A 25,492-nucleotide genomic window follows, 5' to 3' on the forward strand; every position below is an offset into this window, starting at 1 on the left:
TGCCATCACTATCCCTGTCACTGCTGGCTGCAACAGCACAAGCAGAAGGTGCGCTCTTCAACCTCATCTGTGCACTTGCTGCAGCTGGAATGAGCTCAGACCTTTGCCCAACAGCATGGAAGATGCAAGATGGTCAGAAAAGACTTGCTACAAGGAACTGGTAAATGCAAGGGTTGATGACAGACACCCATCCATGGCACCCCTAAGTGACCTACAGCCTGTTAAAGTCCAACTGACCATCACATCTTCCTCCTTCTATAAGACCCTTTCTTGCCTTTCTTCCCTCTTCTGTTTCAAAACACAACTCTCTGCCAGTGCAAGATTAGGTGTTCTTTTTCCTAGTTTTCTGAGAAGCTGTTGGCCAGCTCTGTGCAGCTAGAGTTATTTGCTCCAAGTCCACAGAGGTCTAATTACCCAGCCATGGTGCAGTCAGCAGTAGCCTGGGTGCAGAGAGGGTTGAAAGTGAATTTATTTGCCTCTCCAGTCCCACCAGTAGGTGCCTGTACCTTGTCCAAAGGTGCACCCATAGCATGCTTGGTGTTACACTTTGCAAAGGTACATGCAGCTTCCTTTTTTTTAATCTTATTTGGATTTAAGAAACAGTTCCATATTCAATAGAGGTTATCAAACCGTGCTTCTACAGTAGTAATTTACAAATTTTCACTATCACCCATTTAAAAATATTTTTTAGCTTACTAGAATTTATTCTCTGAGGTAGATGACTCTTGCCTTGTGGAAGGCAAGACAGTCATGCAGAAAACACGGCAACAGGCAATTTTAATGCAGTTCCCACTTTTGTGGTGTCAACAAACATCTTGAGAAGAAACATGAAATGTCACATTCCTAATATTAGCATGTATTTCCACAGCACAGAAGGGCAAAATGGGGTCATGAAGCAGCAGCCCGAGAGAGAAACTAGTAGGACCTGGAAATACATTGAGAGAACAGCTTTTTAAGAAGCCACAAACTGCAAAATCAGCAAGTTTGAAAATGTAGGACCAAGTGTTTAAACAGAGTAGAGGTTTTTAAGTACATTCTGCATGGGAGGAAATCCAGTATTACTAATTCCAGGATGAGACTTACTATGAAATTGTTAACAGCTTCCATCAGTGATACCTGCATGGAGGGCATCCACAAACTCACATGAGACAAAATATATTGTGCAGAGTGGTTAAGAGAGCGCACGTTTCATATTGATCAGGAGACTTACCTTGCTTAAGAACCAGGCAGATTAAGAAAGGACAAACAAGCTGAACCCTGCATTGCTTCCAGCACCACCACTTCCCAACTGACGCAGCTTAGAGACAGCACAAGCTGCTTACGGCATGGCAAGGGACATGTCTTCCCAAACACCTCCCATTTCAGCACCGGCTTGAGACAGCCACAGTGGCAGCGAGAGTGGGAAACAGGGAACTCCCGGGAGTAACTGGGCATAGAAAACAGGAGAGATGGAGAATACCATGAGAAGCAACAATGGCATGGCTAGAAAAGCCTCACAAAGGATGAAGGGAAATCTGAGTTGTGTTTTTGTTTTTTAATAGCCACCATTGCTCATCCTTGGCACGAGACTTCCCCAGACATCACTGTCAGAGAGGGGCTGACTGGCTTGGCAGCTGGCTCCCAGAAGCAGCACACGGCAAGGGCAGCTGCGGCCAAGCAGAATGCCTGGCTGAGCTCAGGGAGGAGCAAGGGCAAGGTGTGTGGCTGGAGAAATGCTGCTGCACAAAGGCAATCCAAGAGAGCTGGAAAATTAACCCCAGGCATTGGACAGAGGTGAGTAACTTGGGAAAATTCCCACTGGAGACTTGGGAGAGAGCAGACCTCACCAGGCGAATTTTCCAAAGTGTCAGATCCCTTTTCCCACAGAACTGTTTTCCACCAGATATGTGTTTGCTTTTCCAGAATTCATTTCATGTCACTTGAAGTTTTTTAACGCAACAGTTACCATCTTGGAGAACTGAAGTGCAGGATTTTGCAAGAGAATAATTATGGAGTCTGGTCTTGCTCATAACTTGCACTGAGGTTGACAGAAACCAGGATACAAAGAGGGTCAGAACCCATATAGCTGAAAGAAGGACTGTTTCCCCCAACCCTCTGCAGAGGCAATCATAACTTCTCAACAAAATCAACTGTAAGCTGTTTTGGCATATATGCTAAATGGATTTAACATAGTGCAATAGTCAGTACATAGGCACAGATGGTCCTAGAGTTTCTAATTTGTGCAGCTTAGTCAATTTTCATTGACATTCTGTGCTGCTACAGCTAACTACAACTCAGGACATTGAGTGACTAATGAAGAAGATTAGGCCCTACAAACCAGGATAATCTGTTGGTCAGGTGTTACTTCCTTGATGAGCAGGTGCAGGAACTCTAGGATACACGATCTAATGACTGGTGACTGGATCTGCTGCTCCCTAGTAAAGCCTTGGCTGTGATGAAAGCCTTTTCTATGGTCCTAAGTATTTTAATCCCTGTGTGGATTCTCTCATGCCTAGCAAGAGTCAAGCTCATGCTGAACCCCCTTCTTCAGTGGGAACTGTTAGGAGGACCTTTGCCTTCTGCTCAGTCTGCTGTTCTCAAGAAAGCTACACACACAGTAATACTGCACAATGACATCAGCCTAACCTAATTTCCCTACAAAATTCTTGGTGGTTTTGTTTGTTTGTTTGCCTAGCAGACTCTTCATGTATGAAATTACCGATGTCAAACCATACCTGGAGCCAAGAGTCTGAAAACTGAAGTCCCTGGTGCCAGATGACATGAAGCTTGTCCTCTGCCACAGCACAAACTCCCTATGGTCATTTGAAGAGGTCACTGAGTCTGTGCCTTAGTTTCTGCATTTGTGTAATACAGAAAATATTTCTTCACACCACATCAACAGCATTTTGTTCTAAGGTCAGTCGTGCTGTCAGGAGGAAGTATCAGCGACACGTACAGCACGGCTGAGTAAATTTCCAACAGCTAATCATGTGGCAGATCCACCTTAGCAAACAACTACATTATCTCATTTTAATTTTCCAGCTCAAAGCATAATGTGGACTATGGAATGTTAGGCTGGATAGGCAGTAAGCACTTACAAGCAAGAGGAAAAAAAAAAACAACCAAACCACAAACACAAAACAAACCACAGTGTATGTGTCAACTTATGATTAACACAGGAAGTGAAACAGTAAACTATGGCTACACCTGTATTAGCAAGGAGCAGTTCTGTAGCATGGAACAGCTGGTGCCAAGGATCAAAAGTCTGTGACACTTTGGGACAGTGAAGGGAACAGGAAAGGAAAAAGGGCTTATTTCAGAACAACTTATAATCCGCTGCCATGAACTGGTGACCCACTAGACATCACAGCCTGCTAGGTGAGCTGCTGGAGCGCAACTCTCAGTTCAGTTTCATTCAAAAGGAATCCAGGTCAGGGAATGAGACAACTGTGCGATATGAACGCAAATATGCAAAGTGAGGACAATTGGGAGACTTGCTTCAAAAGTACACTCCTGATCTAAACTGAAACATGGGGCGAGTGCACCCTGCGTGGGCCAGCCTGGCTGCAGGACTATCTGCTGTTTGGGTCCAAGGTGAACACAAGGTGGGATTGAACATAAGCCATGTGGACTCCTCATTTGGCAATTCACTGGGCATCTCCCTCATACAGCATATTTTATTTTATTTTATTTTACAATAGGCCCACTATTTTTCCTCCTTTTTTTTATTTTTTTTTCCTCCCAACTCCCTGGCATTCCCACTTCATGCATGAGAGGGAAAATAGCATGATAAAGAAGGTGATATATTTCCTTCAATCAGCAAAGCCCGATAAATGGAGAAAGAGCACACACGGCTTCAGAGGACTCCAAAGTTTACTATTCTGAAACCTTGGGATAAAAATAAAAAATAATCCTAGCCCAGCTCATCCATTGAACATTTTGCCTCACTTTCAGGTTAGGATAATGCTGGATGTGAATAGCAGAAAATGGCATCTAACAAAAATTAAAATAGGACAATACAAGCTAAACTATCTGAAAACAACTGACTATGTTTACTTTAAAAAAAAAAAAAAATCCTCCCATTTTAACAAGGAAAAAATTGGCAAGTTACGTTGCAGGTTTGTCAGCAGAAAAGTTTTATTGAATCAGTGATTCCCTTTTACTTTTTGGAACATACAAGCAAGGGAGGGGAAAAGTTAGAACTGAACCATTTAGTCAGCTTACTCTACCCTGGACTATTCTCCATTCCTTGCTCATTCTTATAACGTTTTTTGTTTTGTTTTGTGGGTTTAGCCTAACCACATGAAGACTGATGGAGGATAACTGTGTCTGAAGGATGCAAGTGCTCAAACTATGAAACACACAAAAGTGTGGAAAAAAAATAAAATCCCAATTAAGTTCCTAATTATTGAAGGACTGGACTTTGAAATAGCCTTCTAAAGAAAAAATATGGCCAGGAACTTGTGACTTGATAAATCTTCGGGAGATACAATAGAAGCAACGCTTTGAATTTCAGACTTGAACCCCCCCATTTACACAACAGCCTCACACCATCTGGATTCTGATGGACACTTGTACGGATCAGAAAGCAATTCTTTTTCCTAATTCAACATGGTTGTCCATAACTTCAGTCTCAGTACAGAAACTCCTCAGTTTTTCTGAATGCTGGAGACCAACTGCAAGGTAAGGGTTTGATTTGGCAGGAGGTGGAAGGGCTTTCTGCTTTTCACTGTGGATGGTATACAGCCCTCTAAATATTATGCAGGAAACAAACGTGTTGCCTTTGCCAGAGAAACATACCATACACTCAGCCTCTTTTGCCCTCTTCCCATGCTATTTTGTACAGTGAGTTTTGGTCTTCAGCTGAGAGCCAGTGTTTGCTACTGCCAAGAAGCATTTTTGCATGGGTATGAGGCTTAGGTAACCAGCAGACACTTCTAGACGAAAACATCTTTCACCACCTGCAACAGCAGAGGGATGAATAACGATGTAAATGATCGTTTCCAATTCTTCCTTTTCTAATTAAGAGAATGTACATTCAATTCATTAAAGCCATCTGTGTGACAATTATCTTACTGCAAAAGCTCTGGATCGGCTTTCCTCATCCAGAAGCTCTTATTTTTTGATGCTGCTTGTTACTGATTCGGCCTAAACCTAAAATTTCAGCTCTCTGGAGTGTACACTGTCTTTAAATATGGAATTGTGACTACTGTGCCTAACCATAAACATTACAATGGCAATGTTCTTCAAAATTTCCCATTATCCAGCTGCCTTTAATAAGGATCTCCTCACAGTTTCTCCTCTCACCCTTGGAGAATTCTACTCCTCTATTTTTTTAAATTGTTAATGCAATAGGGAAGAGACTTAAAAGGCTTTAAGGAGAAAATTAATTTATGCAGCTTTCTTAAAGAAGTGTCTGTTGCTTACTTCTTATAAGGTCCTGCTAACTACTAAATCTACTGTTTTAACAGGGTTAATAGCATGACTAACTGCATTCTCTAGAAACTGGGAAAAAAACTTCTCCTGTATCATCAAGTCTAAGCTCTTCTTCACTGTCACCCACTTTTAATTTAAAGTCTTGGCAAGACCACCATTTCAGAAAAGAAAGAGAATGAAACATGACATTTTGTTTAAGTTACAATTCTTAATGACATGAAGATCAAAGTCTAAAGCTGCATCATTCACATTTAACAATTTATACTCTACAGAAAAAGGGGATTAAGAACCAGTACTGCAGTAACCCTAACAGTAACAGATTATAATACAGACACAGAGAGGTGTTCTCCAAAACATACTTTTAATGTAATCTGCATTTGTAGCCTAAAGAGAGTAAGAACAGAGAAATATGCTTGTTATTCCTTTTTTACATTACCATTAAGCACTTAACGTAAAAAAGAAACTGCAAGTCTTTGTGATAGAATGGAACACAAATACAATGTTAGCTAAAACCAAACCAACAAGAGCTTTTCATTCTGCCCGCACTAAGGGCGCCAGCAGTTACTTTCACACTCAAAGCCAAGAGATACGAGAAGTCCAGTATGTCTCCCATCAGTTTTCCCAAAATTAATTTGAAGCATTAAATACTAGCTGACTTTGTTGTAGTCACAGAAGAGAGAAATTAGCGTTCAGAATACTTAATCCATGTTTGACAACATTTTAGAGTATAATGTGCATTCCACTCTATATTTCAAAGCATGTGAAAGCTGTTTCAAGAGCAGTTTTATCCTGCTACTGTCACCTTGCAGTTGACATAGAACTGAGGAGAGGCACATTTTTATAAATCCTCCTGTAAACATTTTGCTATAGCACTCTGTACCTTTTTTAAATTAGCATTTTGTAAAACTGGAAAGAGGTTAATTTTAACCCATTGCAAAACAGTTGTTAAAAGAAAGCTCCTTGGAGACTTAAGAAATACACAAAATTACTTCCCATCTGGGGACTGTTCTAAAGTATATATGTGAAACTAACCACACTATTGCCATGCATTTCAGAAAGTGTCTTAACATTGCACTTAACAAAACAGAATAGAGACACCACAGACAGCTGGAATCTCGTTACCAGCGTAAGTGATACGAAAATAGGAATACAATTTTAGAATTTGGTAAGGAAAGCATTTCATTTTTATGAGAATGCTCTTCAATTTCCTGGTTGAAGTATTTCAGTTGAAAACCAAGATGATTAGAAGAAAAACTGCTTTGAGCATTTATCCCCTACCCCAAAAAGTACAACTTCAGAGGTCTTAACAAGCAAGAAGGTATCAGTGCCTTTTTCTCTCCGGAGCTATACCTGTGAATTATTTAATCAGTTTTAAAATCTGTTTCACCTCTGTGGGGCATACATTTATTTTCTGCAGTGTTCTCAACATTCTTCTGTGTCACTAGCTCAGAAGCAGTACATTTCATCAGAAAAAGAGCCCGAATAGGAAGAAAAGAGAAGAATGGGAAAAGAATTAGTTAAACATCTGACCAAAGAAATACCAATTCTTTATATTCTGAATGGCCTTTAGTTCCTTGTCCTTACCACAGTCTGAGTCCAGCTACCAAGACTGCTGCATTTAGCATCAGTCTGTCTCACTAAAATAAACTTATTCCTACCTCTGAAGTGGCAAGACTGAGGGAAAAAAAAAGAAGGAAAAAAAATGCTGGTCCAGAAAGCTGGTACCTATACAGGAGTAGAGAGAAAACTGGTGTGGAGACAAAAGTGGCTTGCCAAGTGGGCAAAACTGCTACTACACATTAGCATTGGCCTTAGTGGCACATGCATCTCGGACAGGGCCTGCTGTTCCAAAACCCCTCCCACTCTGTAAATCCTGAACAAAACCATAACACATTATCCAGCACAAGCTCTGCAACAATTTGGTTTAAAATTAAGAAAAAAATAAACAGGATAATGTAAACATCCAGGGCTAATTGAGAGTGGTATTAAATGCATGAACTCATTTGCCTGGACACCTAAGTCCAAGTATCTGGCAAAGCACGAGTTCAGCAGATGCCCTCATCACCATAAAAACTAAATTCTGCATGGAGGGGAAAGTCTTTAGGACTGATGCACATTGGTAGATATTTAGACAGAACTACAAACAAGAAATGAGTATGGCCTCTTAAACGGGTTTGGTTTTAAAGAGTAGCTAACAGCAGATACCTTCCTTTCACTAGATTTACATACACTTAATAGTGATATGCTTTCTCTTTTGAGAATGTTTCCCACTCAAAAACTTGCTAACAATTAACATTTTTTTAGACTATATTTCTGGACTAATGATGTCCAACTAACTTTAGACAGGATATTTGACAGTTATAAAGACAGAAATGTAAACTGTAACCACTAAAGAACATTGCAGATTCTAGAGTATCAAACTCTAAAAATCTAAAAATCCCCTTCTCTGTGGCCTACATAAAAATAATTATTTTTATGACTTGAAGAATAATGTGTATCATTTCTAGGATGGTGTGATTTGTGATTCTCTAGACACTCAAAGAGTAGCAGAAAAGCATAAAAAAAAATCAAACTACACATGTTCACAAATGACAAACTGGGTGGCATGTCTTTTAATCATTACAAAGTAGAGAAATTCAGCCAGTCGAATGTAATTTTACTCCTGTGTATCTGCAAGAGAAACTAACAGGGTTTCTTCATTCTCATAACTTCACACAACCTAGACATGGCATAGGACAAACAGGTGAAAGCTGTTTCAAAATAGAGTCAGAAAGTAATAACACACAAACAACACTGCTTTCAACATACGTTTGTTTAAAATATCCCCATATTTTTCCAAAGAATTGCTAAGCTATTAAGCAACACACTGTACACTAACAGGAAACACAGAACAGCCCGAAAGCAAGGAAGAACTGTTCTTATATGCTCCGAAGACACATTCTTCCTCATCTTATTTCATAAACAAAAAAGTGTTCCGATATCAACTTCAAAAAAAAAAAAATTAAAAGACCCTGCTAAAACAACTTTACCTTTATCTAGTTCACTTGGTGTCCAAATAGCTCTATCACAAACAAAGGCCTAAATCAACTTGTTAAACTTCTGGAGCAAGAACCCCATAGGTACAATTACTGCCCACCACTGAAATGAAACATCAAGTCAAAAATATCCAATATGTTAGACCACTAAACTTGAAAGTAAACTGCATTCTATCGAACAGAAATTAATTTTGCTTTAAGACATTTGCAGGGCTAATGTGCCATAATAAATTCTACTAGTAATCAACAGTAAAGTGCTGAATTATATTAATTACCTGAATCGCACTCACATTTATGATCTTCGTTTACAGATTTTTTTATCAAGTCAAAAGAGCCCTTTCTGTTTTAAAAGCTAAGCTGTTGTGCAAATATTATAAAAATAGGTACTTTAATTAGGAGCTATATACACAACAGAACTTCTGCTTTTTGTTAAGTACAGCTGACATAGCAGAGATGAAAAATCCATGCAAATATTTATAAAGATACTTAAAATGAAGAAAAAAAGACACTGCTATAGAACTTCCAATACTCTGGCATACAGCCACTCACTATATTAGATGATGTCTAGATCTGGACTGATTAACATCATGCCACCAACATGCTTTAGTTTCTTTTGTAGCTAAAGTTGATTTGTAAATTTTAAACTACAGCATACATTTGATCTATTTATCATTGAAGTGTATAATTAAATTTGAGGTTAAACTTCAAGCGAACTTCACATCTAGTCACAAAACCAGCACAAGCAAGACATTAGTGCAAAGGGGAAGGTGTCAGTTGTACATAATCAGGACTCTTCCCCTAACCGCATGATGCAATAAAATGATTTTCAGATTCAAAGTTCAAGTGGACTACAATGAGAAAAAGCAAGATTTTCTTCTCCCAAATTTAGGACAAATTTCCAGAAGATCAAAATGAAAGCAACCTCAGTTAAAGCAGTCAAAAAAGTCAAACCCAACTTTGGAAAGCTGATAAGTAATTCTAAAATTCGTCATGCTATAAAGACAGCATTCTCAAAAGAGCCCCAAACAAACTGCAAAACAAAATTGGCATTTAAGTTGAAATTGGCCAAGTGCTGCATAGAAATATGCTCACACACAACAGTCATGTTTAAGCCAGTGCATAGAGAAGATAAAAGCACTTATGGTAGTTGCAAATGTTAACAAGTCCATACAACTTGTACAGTTTAGCAATGAGTCCATAGAAAAAGAATAGAGTAAGAGTAGAAATGCTGAAGCAAAACAAAAAAATTATGACCTTCCAAGTGTATAAAATCCACATAACAGTTATAGTAAAAAGACATCAGTGGAAAATACTTAACTCAGTTCCAAACACCCAACAGGCAAATAAGACCAGAATAGACAAGCCTTTGGCAGACGACTTTAACAGTCTAAATATGGCATTACATTTCTAAATAACCCACAAAATATATTATATGGCATATTCATATTAAATACTGGGTAACCAGCTCTACAGATCTGATGCTAACAATGCTTTAGCCAATGAGAGCAAGATGGAGCAAGCTAAGGGAACGCTGGTGTATCACAACAGTGCTAAAGGAAAATACCATCACCAAGTCGTGCTTCAAAAACAGTATTGTGGGACTCCACACTATCATCTATGGAGCAAAACAAAGCTCTCTAGTTTTTCAGGGATGTGCCCTGTGTAGTATATGTTATGATTCACTATTACACGAGCAGCAAGACACTGCAATGTAGTATGATTTATGGGCTGGATTAAATTTTTTGCTATCTCCTTCTCATCCAGCAAATCACTAGCAGTTTGTTTATGCAAGTTTGTGGCATCAAAGTGTGAACCTGACTTGATAAGAAGATTCATGATGTCTGGATGGTTGTTCAGCGCAGCAATGTGTAACGGACTGTTGTTATCAGAGTCTCTGACATTTACATCAGCACCACATTCCACCAGGATAGCAGTAACTTGCAGAGAGGGGAATTTACAAACTGGGTAACGACCCACACATGTAGTATTATTGTCAACAGCAAGGTGAAGGGGACTAAAATTGTTCTTCCCTCTAGGCTGAAGCTTAAGAAACTTGTAAATAGTCTGTTTCTTAAAATGTTCCTGTTCTGAGCTGCAAGGTACTTTCTCCAACAAGCAAATTAAATGCAAAATGATAGAAAGGGCTTTGTTCAGCTGTATTGGATCAGGAGGACACTGGGTTTGTTTCATAGCCCGTTCTATTTCAAGAACACTTTTGCACAGTATACCCATAAGATCATCAAATGTGACAGTAGTGCCTAGCAGGCCTTTTGCCCTATCCTGCAGCATGAAGGAGAAAAGTTCAGCAAATGATAGTAAACTGCTGGCTGTCATAGGGCTCAGTGGATCAAGATTGCTCTGCTGCATGTCCAAAGCATATTTCCATAAGTTGATGCAACGCTTGAAGTTTCCAGAGTCTGCATAGACAGCACCTCTGTATCTAATGTAGTAGGATGTATCTGGGTGAGAAGGGCCAAGAATACGTTCTCTAATTAATAGTGCTTGCATTCTCATTTCATCAGGGTCTGCAATAAGATTTTCTAGCTCTTCTCTGCTGTTTACCTCTTTAGCATAATCATATGCCATAATTAGTGTTTGCGGCACAGGTTTGCTCAGGATATTAGTCCTATCACTGTATCTCATTTCCATAGCTCGCTTCCAGTATTTCAAAGCACCAAGCAGGTCTCTCTTTTTGTCCACAAAGGTTGCTCCTAGAAGTTCCAGAGCATTTATGCGCTCAGCCTTACTGGTCTGTACATGCTGGGTGAGAAAGTCCACAATATTTGTGTGGCCTGTGACACTAGCTGACAGGAGGGGAGTCATTCCGTAACCATCTTTTTCCATTTTTGCACAATACTTGAGAAGCATCTTCATGATCTCTAAACTTCCAGATTCTGCACAGTCATGTAATGCAGTGTTTCCTGCAAGAAAAGAAACAAAGAAACACAATTACACAAATCGTAATCAAATTATGGTCCAACCCCCACCACACTAACAGTTAAAATAAAGTTAAAATACCCAAACATTAATAGTTAAAAAATAGCTGTTTCGACATCTATGGACTATCAAAGGCTTGGATGACAAAGTAAAATATTCAAGATTGGATTAAATATCAAGTCTGACAGGCAGTTATACAAATCAAAATGCTTGATATTATTGCCTGAAAGAATTAAAGAAGTTTTAAGGACATTTTTGTCTCATTATGTAAAAAAAAAAAAAAGAAAAAAAAAAGAAAAAAAAAGTAAAATTGAAATCTCCACTACATAAAAGCACAGAAGCAAGCAACTTCATTGTGTTGAAAAGTCAGTCAAAGGGGAAGACAACTTTTTAAGTATGTTAACAGAAAGAAGAAGCCTGAAGAAAACATCAGACTGATACTTGTTGAAGATGGCCACATGACTAATAGGGATGGAGAAAAAACAGAGGCATTTAGTGGTTTTTTTGCCTAAGTCTTTAATAATACAGAGAGACCTTGGGCCACCTGGTCCCCTAAGTCAGAGGACCATGACTGTGGGAGAGGTGACTTTCCATTCATGGACACTGAATTCGTAAGGGCCCAGCTGTATCAGCTAAATGTTCACAAGTCCATGGGGCCTGATGGGATTCATCCCATGATACTGAAGGGGCTAGTGGATGTTACAGCAGGACCCCTCTTGTTAGGGAATAGACTGCCTTAGCTTATTGAATTATTTGGTATACTGCTTCTTATAAAACTTATTTAACATAAAATTCACTTAGTGTAAGTTTGCTTAGCATAACTTCTGCAAGCTGTGAACCTTTGGACTTTCTGCTTCATTAAGTAAAAAGGCCACAGAGTCTTCAAGCTACAAGATAAAGGGAGCTGTGTCTTTGGAGATAAGTAAGCAAACAAAACAGCATCAAACAGAAGAATGTTCTGGCTGTTACCAAGAACTTATTTTCTCCAGCTGCAGCAACGGAACTGCAACTGAAGGTCATAACTTTGTTAGTCAACCTGACAAAAAGGAAGAGACTCAATGAAGAACAGGGGGACCCCAGGCTCTAATTTTGCATTTGGCCCGGAGTGATGCACAGAGGGTGGGGGTTTGGGTTGAAGGAGTAAAATTGACCAAGTTATTTTCTGCTGAGCATCCCTCTTGAGGAGGAACCCAGCTTAAGCTGCTCTAAGGTGTACCTTGCAAATCAGTTATTTATTTTAGAAGCATTTCTGGAATCCATGCCTGAGTCTCTGCTAGAGGAAACCTAGGGAAAAATAACTTCTCTAAGACTCTCAGTCATTTACGAAAGGTCTTCAGAGGTCTGCACTGACTGGAAGCTGGCCTGTGTTAGTCCAGTTTATAAGAAGGGCATGAGGGAAGACCCAGGAAACTACAGACCTGTTAGTCTAACCTCAGTGCTTGGAAAAAATATTGAGATCATACTGTGTGCTGTTGAAAGGCATTTAAAGGACGATGCAATCATCAGGCACAGTCAGCATGGGCTCACAAAGGGAAAGTCCTGCTTAACTAATTTGATATCCTACTTTGATAAGGTCACCAGCCTAGTGGATGAAGGGAAGGCAGTGGATGTAATTTTTAGCTTTTCTGGATTTTAGTAAGGCTTTTGATACTGTCCTTCACAGCATCCTTTGGACAAGTTGTGCAGCTGTGGGATGAACGGGTTCAGAAGCTTGGTGAAGAACTGGCTGAAGGGCAGAGCTCAAAAGGCTGTAGCAAACAGGGCTACATCTGGCTGGTGACCAGTCACCAGCAGTGTTCCTCATGGCTCAGTCCTACAGAAGTGCTATTCATTTTACTTGTCAGTTATCTAGATACAGGACTTGAATGCACCCCTAGCAAGTTTGCTGATGACATCAAACTGGGAGGTGCTGTTGACTCTCTTGAGGGACAAGATGTCTTGCAGAGGAATCTAAGTAGATTAGGCAATGATTAATGGAATGAAAATTAACAAGAACAAATGCTGGATTCTGCACTGAGATCCAGTAACAGGGAGCACAAGTATGAACTGGGAGAGCAGCATCTGGGGAGCAGCCCTGCAGAGCGGGCCCTGGGGTGCTGGCTGACAGCAGCTCAGTGTGAGTCAGCAGTGTGTGCCCTGGCAGCCCAGAGGCAAACCCCGTCCTGGGGGCACCAAACACAGCACAGCCAGTGCTCAGAAGAGGGGACAGGCTCCTGGATTCAGCCTTGGTGCGGCCTCAGCAAGAGGGCTGGGAGTGGTTCTGGGACCCACGATTCAAGAAGTATGTGAAGGTCCCTGAATGCCTCCAGAGGAGAGCAATACAGTCGGTGGAAAGGCTGGAAGGCATGTCCTGTGAGGAGCAACTGAGGACTTCGGGCTGGTCTAGTTTGGAGTGAAGGAGGCTGAGAGATGACCTAACTGCTCTCTACAGCTTCCTGAGGAGGGCACATGAAGAGGGAGATGCTGAACTCTCCTCTCTGGGATCCAGTGACACAGGACACATGGGAATGGTCCAAAGCTGTGCCGTGGGAGGTGTTTAAGAGGCATTTGGGCAATGCCCTTAAAAATTTGATTTAACTTCAGGTCGGCCCTGAAGTGGTCAAGCAGATGACCATTTTAAGTCCCTTCAGACTGAAATATTTTATTCTCTAAGAGATTTTGTATCTGTTTCCAGGTATGAAAGAGAAACTTAAGCCTGCTATCTTTATGCTGTTTCACTTTCCCTTCTTCCCTTGTCAAAATGCCCTTCCCCTCTGTCTCTAGCAATAACAAACAAACAAAAAAACAAACAAACAACAAACAAAAAACAAAAACAAAACAAAACAACAACCAAACAAAAATCCATATGAAAATTAAAGCCAGGCTGACTCAACACTGGCTTTGTTTGTCTCTATATCATGCCTCTTTCTCCCTCCATTTGCCCACCCTTCTGATTTAGATGTTCTGAAGCAATAATTGTACAGAACAGAAAATACAACCCATCGTAATAGGCCTTTCATCTTAGCTGCGGCCTTTGACATGGCCAGTACATTCTGGGGGAGCTGGATATTTTGTCAAGCACAGGTATACAGCCAAACTATTCTTAATGCTTTCTTAGGTCTTTATCCTCAAGTCCCACATTAATCCCTCTGCTCCTCTAGTTAGGATTCCCAAAGCCAAGAAGAAAAAAATGCCTTCAACACAAACCTATCTATCCTATAAACTTCTTATCATTTACATGCAGATTATTTCTCATTAGGATAACATTGCACAGACTTTTATTTAAAGGCACTCTAGTCCTAACACCATGTGGGTAAATTTCTAGTAAGCACTAGTGTCACCTGTTTGAAAACGCTATCCACAGAAAACAGAAAGCAAGCACTGAACACCACAGTTAAATATTTAACTATTAGCCTTCAACTAGATGAAAATTTGCTTAACTTCAAATACGAGCACTTCACTGTAGGAGAAGGAAAAAGATGGAGACAAACCCTCCTGGTCCTCTTCCAACATAAGAAAGTTTCCTATGTGGCTGACTGCTTTTAAAAATTATAGAATTTAAATCCACCTTCTTCTTTCAAGTATATTATACAGATTTAGGCACAGCAATTTTTCAGCCTCCCACTAAATTAATATGTAAGTTATCAACAGAACACTAATGTGAAAATTCCACCCCAATTAAGATTTCTTACCATTAGCCCTGCAAACTCCACTTAACCGCCCATCAGATCATCAGCTTCTGTTACACTGTCAGCAAGTTTCCACATTCATAAATTAGACCTTTTTTTCTAAGGGTTCTCTGCCCATTCATACTCGCCAAATTTGGCTTTTAAAAGCTGAGAAAGAAGTTTCCTGAAACTTCCTTATTTGCATTTTTGGTAGGTTTTTTTTAATGCCAACAAGACAGTGACTAAGTGTACTTTGCTGTAGTACTTCTAGTCTCTAACAGAACTACAGTGGGTTAGGAAACAAAGCAGTAGTCTTGAAATATTCAGCTACTGTTTGGGATGTGTATTTGTAGATACGTAGTCTACTCATCAAAACATTTTCTATTTATCTTCACTTTATTTCTTTTTCCAGGCCCTTTAGAATGTGCACTTCACACTTTATACTATTTAGGTAATGAAACTCAAATAAAAAATATGTCTGCAGTCTGTCTTAAAAGCTGAACACTGCATAGAAATAAACTAAAACTAAAATAGAGGTAAAATCTTCCTGCTAATGCATTCTTTCTGCCATTAACATATTGTTCACACTGTCATAAACATGATAAACTCAAAAGCAAAATATCTGTAGTTAATACATGTATGTAAAGAAAGACTCATTTATAAAATGCACTTCAGAAATAGAAAATTTATTCAATTTTCAATTATAAGAACCTGATGGGAGTTCTATATAAATAATCCTGACATCCTCTAGCTTTTGCATACATGACTTTGTAACACACTTAGCTTCTTTCTAACAAGACACAGTAAGAGGATGTCAAATTGATAAAAAAAAAAAAAAACCTGCAAAATTCAGAAACATCTGGCCAAACCAAATTCAATACCTACTTGTTGCCAGAAGAGCCAGATACCTTATACCCACAATGCAGACCTCTATTCTGTGTTCTGAATTAGCATATTATCACATAGTAGCTTGCTTTTATCTTCTGGTGGCAAACCATTGAGACAACAAGGTGTTCATCCAACACTTTTTCAAGTTTTGATATGCAGAAAAATAAGTATGTAGCAACTCAAGTTTTGTTAAGATGAAAATTCTCTGATGCACAATGGGCACTCTGCCTTGGTTTCCCCACTAGTATCCCAATCATCCCTCTTCAACTCCTTCTCTTTTAATCTTCAACTTCTTAAAACTTTACAGGTAAATTGGTCTGCTGCTTCTTCCTCAAACTTGTATGTGTACCATCTGAAGAAAACCTGACAGCACATTTCAAGACCTTTTAGCTGCTCTCAGTTCCAGCAATCAGAAAAACAGCAGTAAGACAGAACGGTAGTTGTTCAGGACACACCAAGTCTCAATCCAGGCTCACAAGATACCAAAATTCAGCTGACACACTAATCAAATTCATACAAAAGACATGTCAAAAGTTATTTTCAAAAGCTTTAGGCCCAAGTTTGACATGTTTTTGCAATTATAGCAGAACTATGAACATATTTCATCCCCCAACCAGAAGTACAAGTTCCAAACATAAAAAACAAAACCCACAACCAACCAACAAAAACCACACAGAAAATATCAGATTGTTTCATTAACAGACAGTGAACTCAGTGATTTTACTATCATTTACTAACAAGCAAGCTGAGGAAGACACCCTGACACAAAGTGGCACCTGAAAATATCAATTAGATCAAGATTTACAGAGCTAAATCAGTTCATGCAATGACAAGTGATTTTCCATCTTTAGTAACTCAGGCAGTTTTTATCAGTAATAGAGAGGTTTGGTCACACTACAGTCTCGACCAATATCAACAAAATTTCCAATCACAGGAACAGAGATTTAACTAAATTTAGGTGAAGTCCGGTGATTATGGCCTGCACAGTTTCTCAGCTGTAATTCTCTCTGTCCTTATCACACATCACAGACCAGACAATGGTCAATAGCTGAATATTGAGGAGCATGAGACCATTAAATTCCTATGATGGAAAGGTGTCAAAAGCAGACAGAAAAATACGCAAGCTCGACAACTCACATCCATTATAACTCATCTCCCTATGCTGCAATACTTCTATCTACAAGTCAATATTTTAAGATATTTTGAAAGCTGTAATAGAAAAGCATATCAAAGACAAATAAATGGTATTAGTAACACTTAAGCTCTTACTGTTGCTTCACAACTATTAGTGTATTTTGCTGGTTTTGACAATAGGACCAATGGCAGCTATTCATATTACGTATCGTAGATCCATCACCACAGAATGCTGCTTTTGATACCCTTTTATCACTTGCCAGGTACATATTCTATGACACATTAATGCTGAAAATATCCACACAAATTAAGCTTGGTCATTGTCTGTGCAAATTCAGGTTCAATCCAACAGTCTATGTGTCATTAATTCACATTGCAGCTACGTAGAACATGCTGAAATATGCTTAAGGTTCCAAGGAATTTCACTACTCTGTCCAACTGTATGTCCTTAATAAAAAAAAAAAAAACATTGGGTTTTTTTATTTGTGTTACAATTACAGACTTAAGCTTAAACAGCTGTTGCTGACAACATATCGGAAGTAGTGTAGTTTTTTAGCCACTTATAGTAGCCCTTAAGAGTTAAAATAACCACAGTTATTCTAAGCCATGTACAAACAATAAAGGAAGGTCATCCCCACTAATTTTTAGTGGCTGCACCACACTTTAGTTTGACTGGATGGTGCAGGTACAGCAGTGGAAAGAACACATTGTAAAAAGCCACGTTTCCATTGACTAAAAGTGGGCACAGGTAGAAAAACAGTTGAGAGCTGCCAGCTTGAAAAACCATAAACCCCAGTCTTAAGAAATAAGATTACTAGCCATCTACACTTAGAAAGTCTCAAGTGTTAAATCTGAGGAAGAACTTGAAAGAAAACATGGCAGTGACCTTAATATGTGATTCAAAGTCTATGTTCCATAAATTGGCCAGGAATGGAACAGTTCAAATAACTATAGCAAAACAACCATTATTCTGTGAATTAACTGACCCATTTCAAAAACAACATATTGCCTATAGTGTCAAGAACAGTGGCTAAACACAATTAAGAAGTTAATTCAATTTTTGTAACATGGTTTATTCAGTAACAAACTAAAAGTCAACATTATATCTACTGCTGTATTAAAAAGGAAAAAGGCTGTAAATAAAGGTAATTTGAAAGTCATTCTCTTTCATAAGCAGTTTTCCAAGGGACACATACAAAGATGTTGGTCAAATCAAAGTATTTTTTGAAGGTGTGAATGATGGTATTTCACAACAGGTTTAATTAAATTTTCTTAATACATTTTAATTCTAAAATGATCTGCAGGAATTTAATCACACAGAGAAGATTGCTAATACTACAACAAGATTAAAGACTCATCATTCTTGCACAGAAATAAAACTGGACTGGAAATGTTTTGCTAGTCACGATACTTCTCAGCTAGAAAGTGAGTGCCATTATACTGTGCTGCTAACACTGCTTACAAACTATTTCTATGTGTATAAAACTGTACTATTCACATTACCTAATAACTTCCTCTAATTAAAAACTACAACAAAGAAATGGACCTCCAGTCTTCACAAATAGTTCAAAAACAAATTAAGGAAAAAGCTATGGTCAGCTGCCACCATAGCTCTATGTTTTATTCTTTGGTTACAGTCCTCTGTTGAAAGTGCTATGAACATTACGCAAACACTTCACATATCAAAGAAATCAGAGTTGGGGATGGGCATTCAAATTCATAATGAGGCCATGTCTTTCTATGTCAGAAGCAAATAATTCCCAAAATAGACTGGCAGCTTGTGACATGGGAATGAAAGAAAATGAAGCAATGACACAGAAAGTGATTTGACTTGATTTGCAACCAATTAAGTATATTCAATTCCTAATACTTACAAAATGCTCTATCAAACTTATAGGTAGTAAAAGTTACACTAAAATTTAGTATCAAGCTGATTTCATATCCAAGATCTTTAAACATGTGAGAAAACGATTTAAACAACCGACCAGTATGTAAAATTAACCACATGCATTTATTTTTGCTGCTGTACAGATGAAATCAATCACTTTTATTAAGTGAAGCTGTTCATGTAACATTGATTTTTTTTTTTCTAACAGAGAAGTTGAAGTAATTAAGTCGTTCAAGAGTTTTACATGGGCAGTGCACACAAAAACTGCAGAAAAACACATCCCTACACTTAGCATGCAGAATGAAGAAAAACTAAAGGTATGACTTTGTTTTGAGAAGAAATTAAGTGAAAATTGCAAAGACTTTCTAATCTCAGTAAGTTATTTTAATCTGGTTTCCATATTCCATAATGGAATAATTGCTTTCTTGCTCACTGAAGTACTCCATGAGAACTTGTATTATTAAGATTACCAATAAAAAGCATGCTGTTAATCATTTAATTGCAATATAAACTCCTTTTTAGTTGAAATTCAATAATTTATTCCTTGTTTGAAAGAATTATCCTTATTTTATTTACAGACATTCCTATGAAGTTGTTTCCACACAGTGTCACACACAAAATATCTACAAAATGCAGTGCACTATGCCATGTAATACTTACCAAAAAAGGAGAAAAAATAGACCCCCCCCCCCGCCAAAAAAAAAAAAAAAGACACAGAATACTTTTAGAGCAAAGACTTATTCAAAAGGGGGGAAAAAGAAAAGAAAGGAAAAAAAAAGGGTGCTTTGTTTTGAGTTTTTTGTTTGGTGTTTCCCTTCCCCCCACCATAAAATTAATCATGGCAAGCAGACAAGACAAAAAAATAAACCAACAAAAACTTAGAAGAAAATAAACCTGTCAGACTCCTTAATGTTTACTGCAAGAGAAAATTGATTATTTTTAATGAATACTAAACCACAGTGATCACAGAGCAAAGAGTGTGAATCTCTCTAATCCCTCTGTCTCTGGGTCTGCCAAGTCTCCAAAAGATTCCTTCCCTTACCAGCAGGTTTGAGTGTTACACTTTCCAGTACCCCACATAAATGATAATACTGAAATAGCACTAGTCCTTGCATATAACCTTCATGTAGTATCCATAGACTAAGGTCTGCATGCTCCCCTACTTTCCAAAATGAGGAAGCAACATCAACAAGCCTTGTCCTCCACATCATTTTACAAAGCTATTCTAATCAAATACTGTGCCAGTAGAATCTAAGAAAAACAAGATTTTGTATCTCAGTGTTATTTTGCATTTTCAAAATACAGGAGCCCCTCCAACTGCTACGGTAGTGTGGAGGATCATAAATGACAAAGAATCAGGGCTTGCAAGCAAACAATCCTGTGTAGTTCTCCACAGATACCTAAAGGAACACCTAAGATACTTAAAGGAACACCCAGCAGGTCTTAACAAAATTTTCTAACACTCAGGAGGAGAAAAATTACTCTTTTGGCTAGCAGATGATTCTGCTAACAACAGAAGAGGGACAGAGTTAGTGAAGGCCACCAGCAAAACCCACAAATATCACCTTGAAGAGAAAGAGACCACATACCAAGCAACTGAGCAATGGAAAGACTTACAAGCCACATTCAGAAAAAAATATCTGCATTTCAAGCAGACATTTTGGAAAAGAATCCTTATTCCCTGCACCATTACATTCAGACCATCCTGGCTTTCAGCCTCTGTGTACTTTATCTATAATTTAACTTGTTAATTGCAGAAGGGAGAACGAATCTTGATTATTGCAGCAAGTCTGGTGGATGAAGATAAACCATAAGACAAATTATCAAAATGTGCATTGCAAATTTTTAAAACGTAAGATCTAAATGTCCTGTCATTATAACAGTAGTATGAGATCCTTTTAAAATAGTCTGCATGCAAAATAATTTTTTTATTAAGGCACTTATATGAAATATTTTGTTCTAAATACAAAAACCGACAAACACAGCTCTAGGTATATAACCAAGAGAGCTCAAACCTGTAATTTGAAGGCCAAAGACTGCTACCACTTGAATTGCAAAAGTAATAATTTCTGTCTCTATGCATAGCAGCCAAATGAAGACAGTGCACAGAAAGACATCAGTGAAACACTGTTCAAGAATCCAGAGGTCTGTTCTGAACATGGCAAGGGAGCACCACCCTAACAAGAGGTCACTGGCACAATTCGCAACGTGGAACAGAAAACTGCAAACGACCAACACACTGAACATCCTCCTCATCCAGCACAAAGGTAAAAAAGCCTCAGGTTTCTGCTACTGTAGCATTTATCCACACCATTCCTCCTCTTACGGGCAGCATAAAAGCTTTAAGATCTTTAAGTTCCAAGAGGGTTGGGTTTTTTTTTTTAATAAAACAAAAAAACCCTAACAAACCTAACTTGCAATTTGAGATATTATTATATACCAGTGTAACTGGTTTGTTATTGATATTATTATATACCAGTTTAACTGGTTTGTTATTTTTTAATCTGAAAAAACAGGAGAAGCCTCTGAATTAGGAAGACAGTGGTGAATTAACTCACTTTTTAAGTGTTGTTTTGGCTGCTTTTTGCTTTTCTTAAAAACAAACAAATAAAACCAAACAACAAAAAAACCACAAACAAAAAAAACCCACCAACCACAACCAAAAACCACCACCAAAGAAAATCAAATTTCTAGAGATATCTTCGCTATTTTCCACAAATCTGGGAGAAAAAACACATCCTTTTTACCCCAGGTATCAGTTATTGTCCCCACAAACACTGTTCATGTAACACAAAACATGTTCTTAAAAAATCCTTCGTTTACATTTGTGTTGTCTATGTGCTTCATAAAAATTTGGGGAAACTGTGGAAGTTGAGATCTTCAAAACAGCAGAAACAAAGACAACTACAGGCTCATACTTTAGATTTAAAACTATTGGCCATCTTTCACAGTACAGGACTCACCTAGCCCAAATATCTTGTTACCTCCTTCTTCACCACCTTCTCCTGCAAGACAGTTCCAGACCTTCACTTTCCCTGGTGTAGCATCTTATCTGACACAGACTCCAAAGTCTTCATGAAAACCTTAATCATGTCTTAGCCATACTTGTTCACTTCCACAACTGTCTATGTTTGAACACAGACAACAGTAATGCACTAGTAAAGTGAGTAATAAGGACCAGTAAAGTAAAGCCTACTCCACCAGCACAAAATGAGGGTGAAATATTGCTGCAGAGATCTATCTTCTTCCCTGTTAAATTAGATATTTAACAACGCTGCTTTGTTCATACCTATTATGTAAAGGAATTGTTTTAAAACTAAAAAACAATACACATTTTATATTTAGCTTGTTATTCCAAGAACCCTGTGTCTAGAAAAAAAATGACATTTTTATTCTATCACAAGTCCATGATGATTCATACGCAGTCTTAAATCCTCATAGAGGAAGTTTTATTTTGCTCTGCCCACCTCTATGACAAATCTGTAGTTTAGCTTTCTTTACATTAAACCCACATATTTGCATGATCTGCTGAAAAAAGGTATATTTAACTGAACAGCTTTTCCAAAGATTACTCTCATATTTGGCATTTACAGGTATACAATATTCTAGATACAAAGTACACTTTAACAGAAATAACTGTCTAGTATACTGTTACAAACGTGATTGTCCAGAAACAGGCAGAGGAACTACTACGCTACAAAAAGGTTTATTAGCAGATTAGTAATATCTATACAAGAAATAACCTGCTGAAACACAATCCTGGCTCAGTGAACGAAAAATTAACTGTAACCTGCAATAATTGGTATGCTTCTCAGGTAAATATCATACCCAGTTACATGTTTGAGATGTAATAAAAACCCCAGTAGTTAAACCAAGAGGTCCACATAGTTAAGATCACAGCAAAAACAACAGAAATCTTCCCTTTGAACAATAGCACCAGGGTAACTGTAAAGAGGGGTAGAGATGTTCTTCGTGATCTCTGCACCACCCAAATTATTCTGTTGGGATCACAGTTACCTGCCATCTTCACTTCTTCAATCCTAATTTATGTTTTTGTATAATAACACTGCAAAAAGGTCCAAAATTATTCAATAATTGGGAGGAAGAGTTGGATGAAGAGCGAAGTCATTATTAATTTCCAATATAGAAAATAATTTTTCTCCTTTATGCCTCATGCTTGTACTAGCCTTATTGGCACAGGTTAGTTTTCTCTACAACATACATAGTTTAAGAAACAGCATGAAACACAAGAATATATGCTGATATTTCTGAATACATTGCTACTCTCAGCAAGTTTATCACATTTTTGCACATGGATGAGATGTTTCATATGACTAAGTCTTTCTAAGAATCAGTGGTTTAAGATTAAAATGTATTAACTTAGAAGGAAACTATACAACCCATTTTAACAAAGGAGTACATTGAAATAAAAAACAGTAAAAACATAGCCAAATACACTTTATGTCTTAATCATCCACTTTATGAAACTAGGACAATATCTTTGGATGTCAGCCTCCTAAAGAAACACAAATGAGTAACTTTACCCCCAACTTACCACAAGGAAAGTGAAAAAAATAACTTACCTTTCACACTTTTTCTGTTAACATCAGCTCCTTTTTCAAGTAAATACTGAGCAATTTCTTTGTGGCCTTTGTAACACGAGATCATCAAGCATGTATGCCCATGACGGTTTGATACTTCCAGGTCTGCTTTGTGCTCCACAAGGTATTTCACTATTTCCAGGTGACCATCAAAACAGGCAGCTCTAAGTGGTGTTGAATTCGTCAGAGTTGTATTGTTGACAGATGCACCGTGGTCTAACAGACACTGAACCACCTTCAAATGGCCAGCAGCTGATGCTGCCCACAATGGCGGAGCCCCCTCGATGGTCTCACCATCAAAATTCACTGAACCACCAACTTCTATTGATGCAGAGCAATGGTCCAACAAGTATTCCACCATGTCCAGGTGACCATAACGGGCTGCCATTAGAAGTGGGGTGGCACCATTGGTTTTCTCTGACATCAGCAGAGCTACCTCTTCTCTTGTTTTGCTTGCCAGTAACTTGGACAGGAGCCGCAGCTTCCCATCACGAGCTGCATTGAACACTGCTGTCTTTAGATCCATTTAGTCTGTACCTCTAACCTTCTTTAAGGATACACGCCTGCCTTTTTCAGAGTCAAATGCTCACTGGAAACTCACAGACCAAACAGAACGTCTCCACCTTCTTCTCAAATCAGTTTCATCTAGATGGGTCAACATGGAGACTCTGAACAGGGTCCTGACAAAGCACAGGCTGTGCTTATTATAAACCTGCAAGATACAAAATTCTGGATGTTTTCACCTCCTACTTGGCAAACCAGTAACCACAACTGTATTTTTGTACAGCTGTCCCCAGACAACTCGCTGTTGCAGTGTACCGACGTCCAGCTGCCTTCCCTGGAGCCCCCCCCGGGGCTGCGCGGTGCCCCCTCAGGAAAGCTCTTTGGGGGGAAGGCGCTGATCCTACCAGCGTGTTATTCATACCAGCCGCGGAAAAATCCTCTTCTCCCTTACAGCGTTAGAAGCCGCAGTCCCGGCTGGTTTTGAGGCGTAGTCTAAGGCAAGAGCCGCCCCTCCGGCTCCCCCGAAGAGCCCCACAGACACGCACCTCATAGGGGAAAGCCCAGCAGGGAAGGCGACGCACGGCCCAGCCAAGTCTCAGGCAGTAAGGAGAGCCCGAGCCTGCCCTCTCCCTCACGACCACCCTCAGCCCCCCAAGAGGCCCGACGCCCCTCCTCCAAGCGAGACCCCTCAGCACGCCCCCTCCCCCACGCTCCTGCCCCCCAGGGCCCCGGATCTGCTCCCGGCTCCCTCACGACCCACCCCAGAATCCCCGCCGGCCCGGCGCCGGCTACAAAGGGCCACCGGGCTATGGGTTACCTTCCCGGGGCGCTATCGGCCCCCTCCCGCCGCAGCCGGCCTCAGACGGAAGCGCCTGCCGCCGCCGCCACCTCCCCCCAAGTCCCGTCCAGCTCCTCCATGTCAGCCGGTCCGCACCGCCCAGGAACGGCCTTCTGCCCGGGGCGCGGCGCGGCGCAGCCTCCTGGGCGCGGCCGGGGCCAATCAGAAAAGGGCGCGGGCGCCCGCCCGCCACTCGCAGCGGGGCTCGGGGCGGGACTACGCCGCCGCTCGACGGCGGCGCAGAACGCGGCGGCTGGCCGTTAGGGGGCGGGCGAGGGCTCTTCCCTGCGCCGCACCGGCACCCGCGCCAGCGCGGGCCGGGGTCGCGGCTGGTCCCGGTCCCGGTCCCGGGGGTCGGGGCTCATGTGGGGGGCGGAGGGGCTGTGCGACCGCTCCTGCGGGCTGGCGGCGGGGGCCTCGCGTGGGGGCAGCGCGACTCCGTGGGGCGGAAGATAACATATCTGTATGTGCCTCGTTAATTAACAAATTGCGGGTGAAATGACCGATTTTTGCAGCGCAGAGGGTGCTCTGGCTCTGGACGACATCACCTTTTGGCATAAAATGTGCTTTTGCTGATATTGCATGGCTTAGCATATAATGTTTAT

The 25,492-nt window shown here is 39.8% G+C and overlaps 1 protein-coding gene across 1 annotated transcript; it reads right to left on the reverse strand.

Moving 5' to 3' along the window:
• Nucleotides 1–5,781: 5,781 nt before the first annotated feature.
• FEM1C (fem-1 homolog C) lies at nt 5,782–24,970 on the reverse strand. The gene is made up of 3 exons (XM_080362477.1): nt 24,867–24,970; nt 23,528–24,257; nt 5,782–11,371 (listed from the first exon to the last, which is right to left on the reverse strand). The coding sequence occupies exons 2-3, from the start codon at nt 24,069–24,071 to the stop codon at nt 10,062–10,064; spliced, it is 1,854 nt and encodes a 617-aa protein (XP_080218603.1). The 5' UTR covers nt 24,072–24,257; nt 24,867–24,970; the 3' UTR covers nt 5,782–10,061.
• Between the last annotated feature and the right edge of the window lie 522 nt (nt 24,971–25,492).

This window comes from Nesoenas mayeri, assembly GCF_963082525.1.
Source record: "Nesoenas mayeri genome assembly, chromosome: Z".
In the NCBI taxonomy this organism is placed as follows: domain Eukaryota; kingdom Metazoa; phylum Chordata; class Aves; order Columbiformes; family Columbidae; genus Nesoenas; species Nesoenas mayeri.

Coding starts and splice junctions, on each gene's coding strand:
- FEM1C (XM_080362477.1), bottom strand. CDS start 24,071: ATGGATCTAAAGACAGCAGTGTTCAATGCAGCTCGTGATGGGAAGCTG. Junction 11,372..23,527: donor TAACAGAAAAAGTGTGAAAG/GTAAGTTATTTT, acceptor CTTTTCTTGCAG/GAAACACTGCATTACATGAC.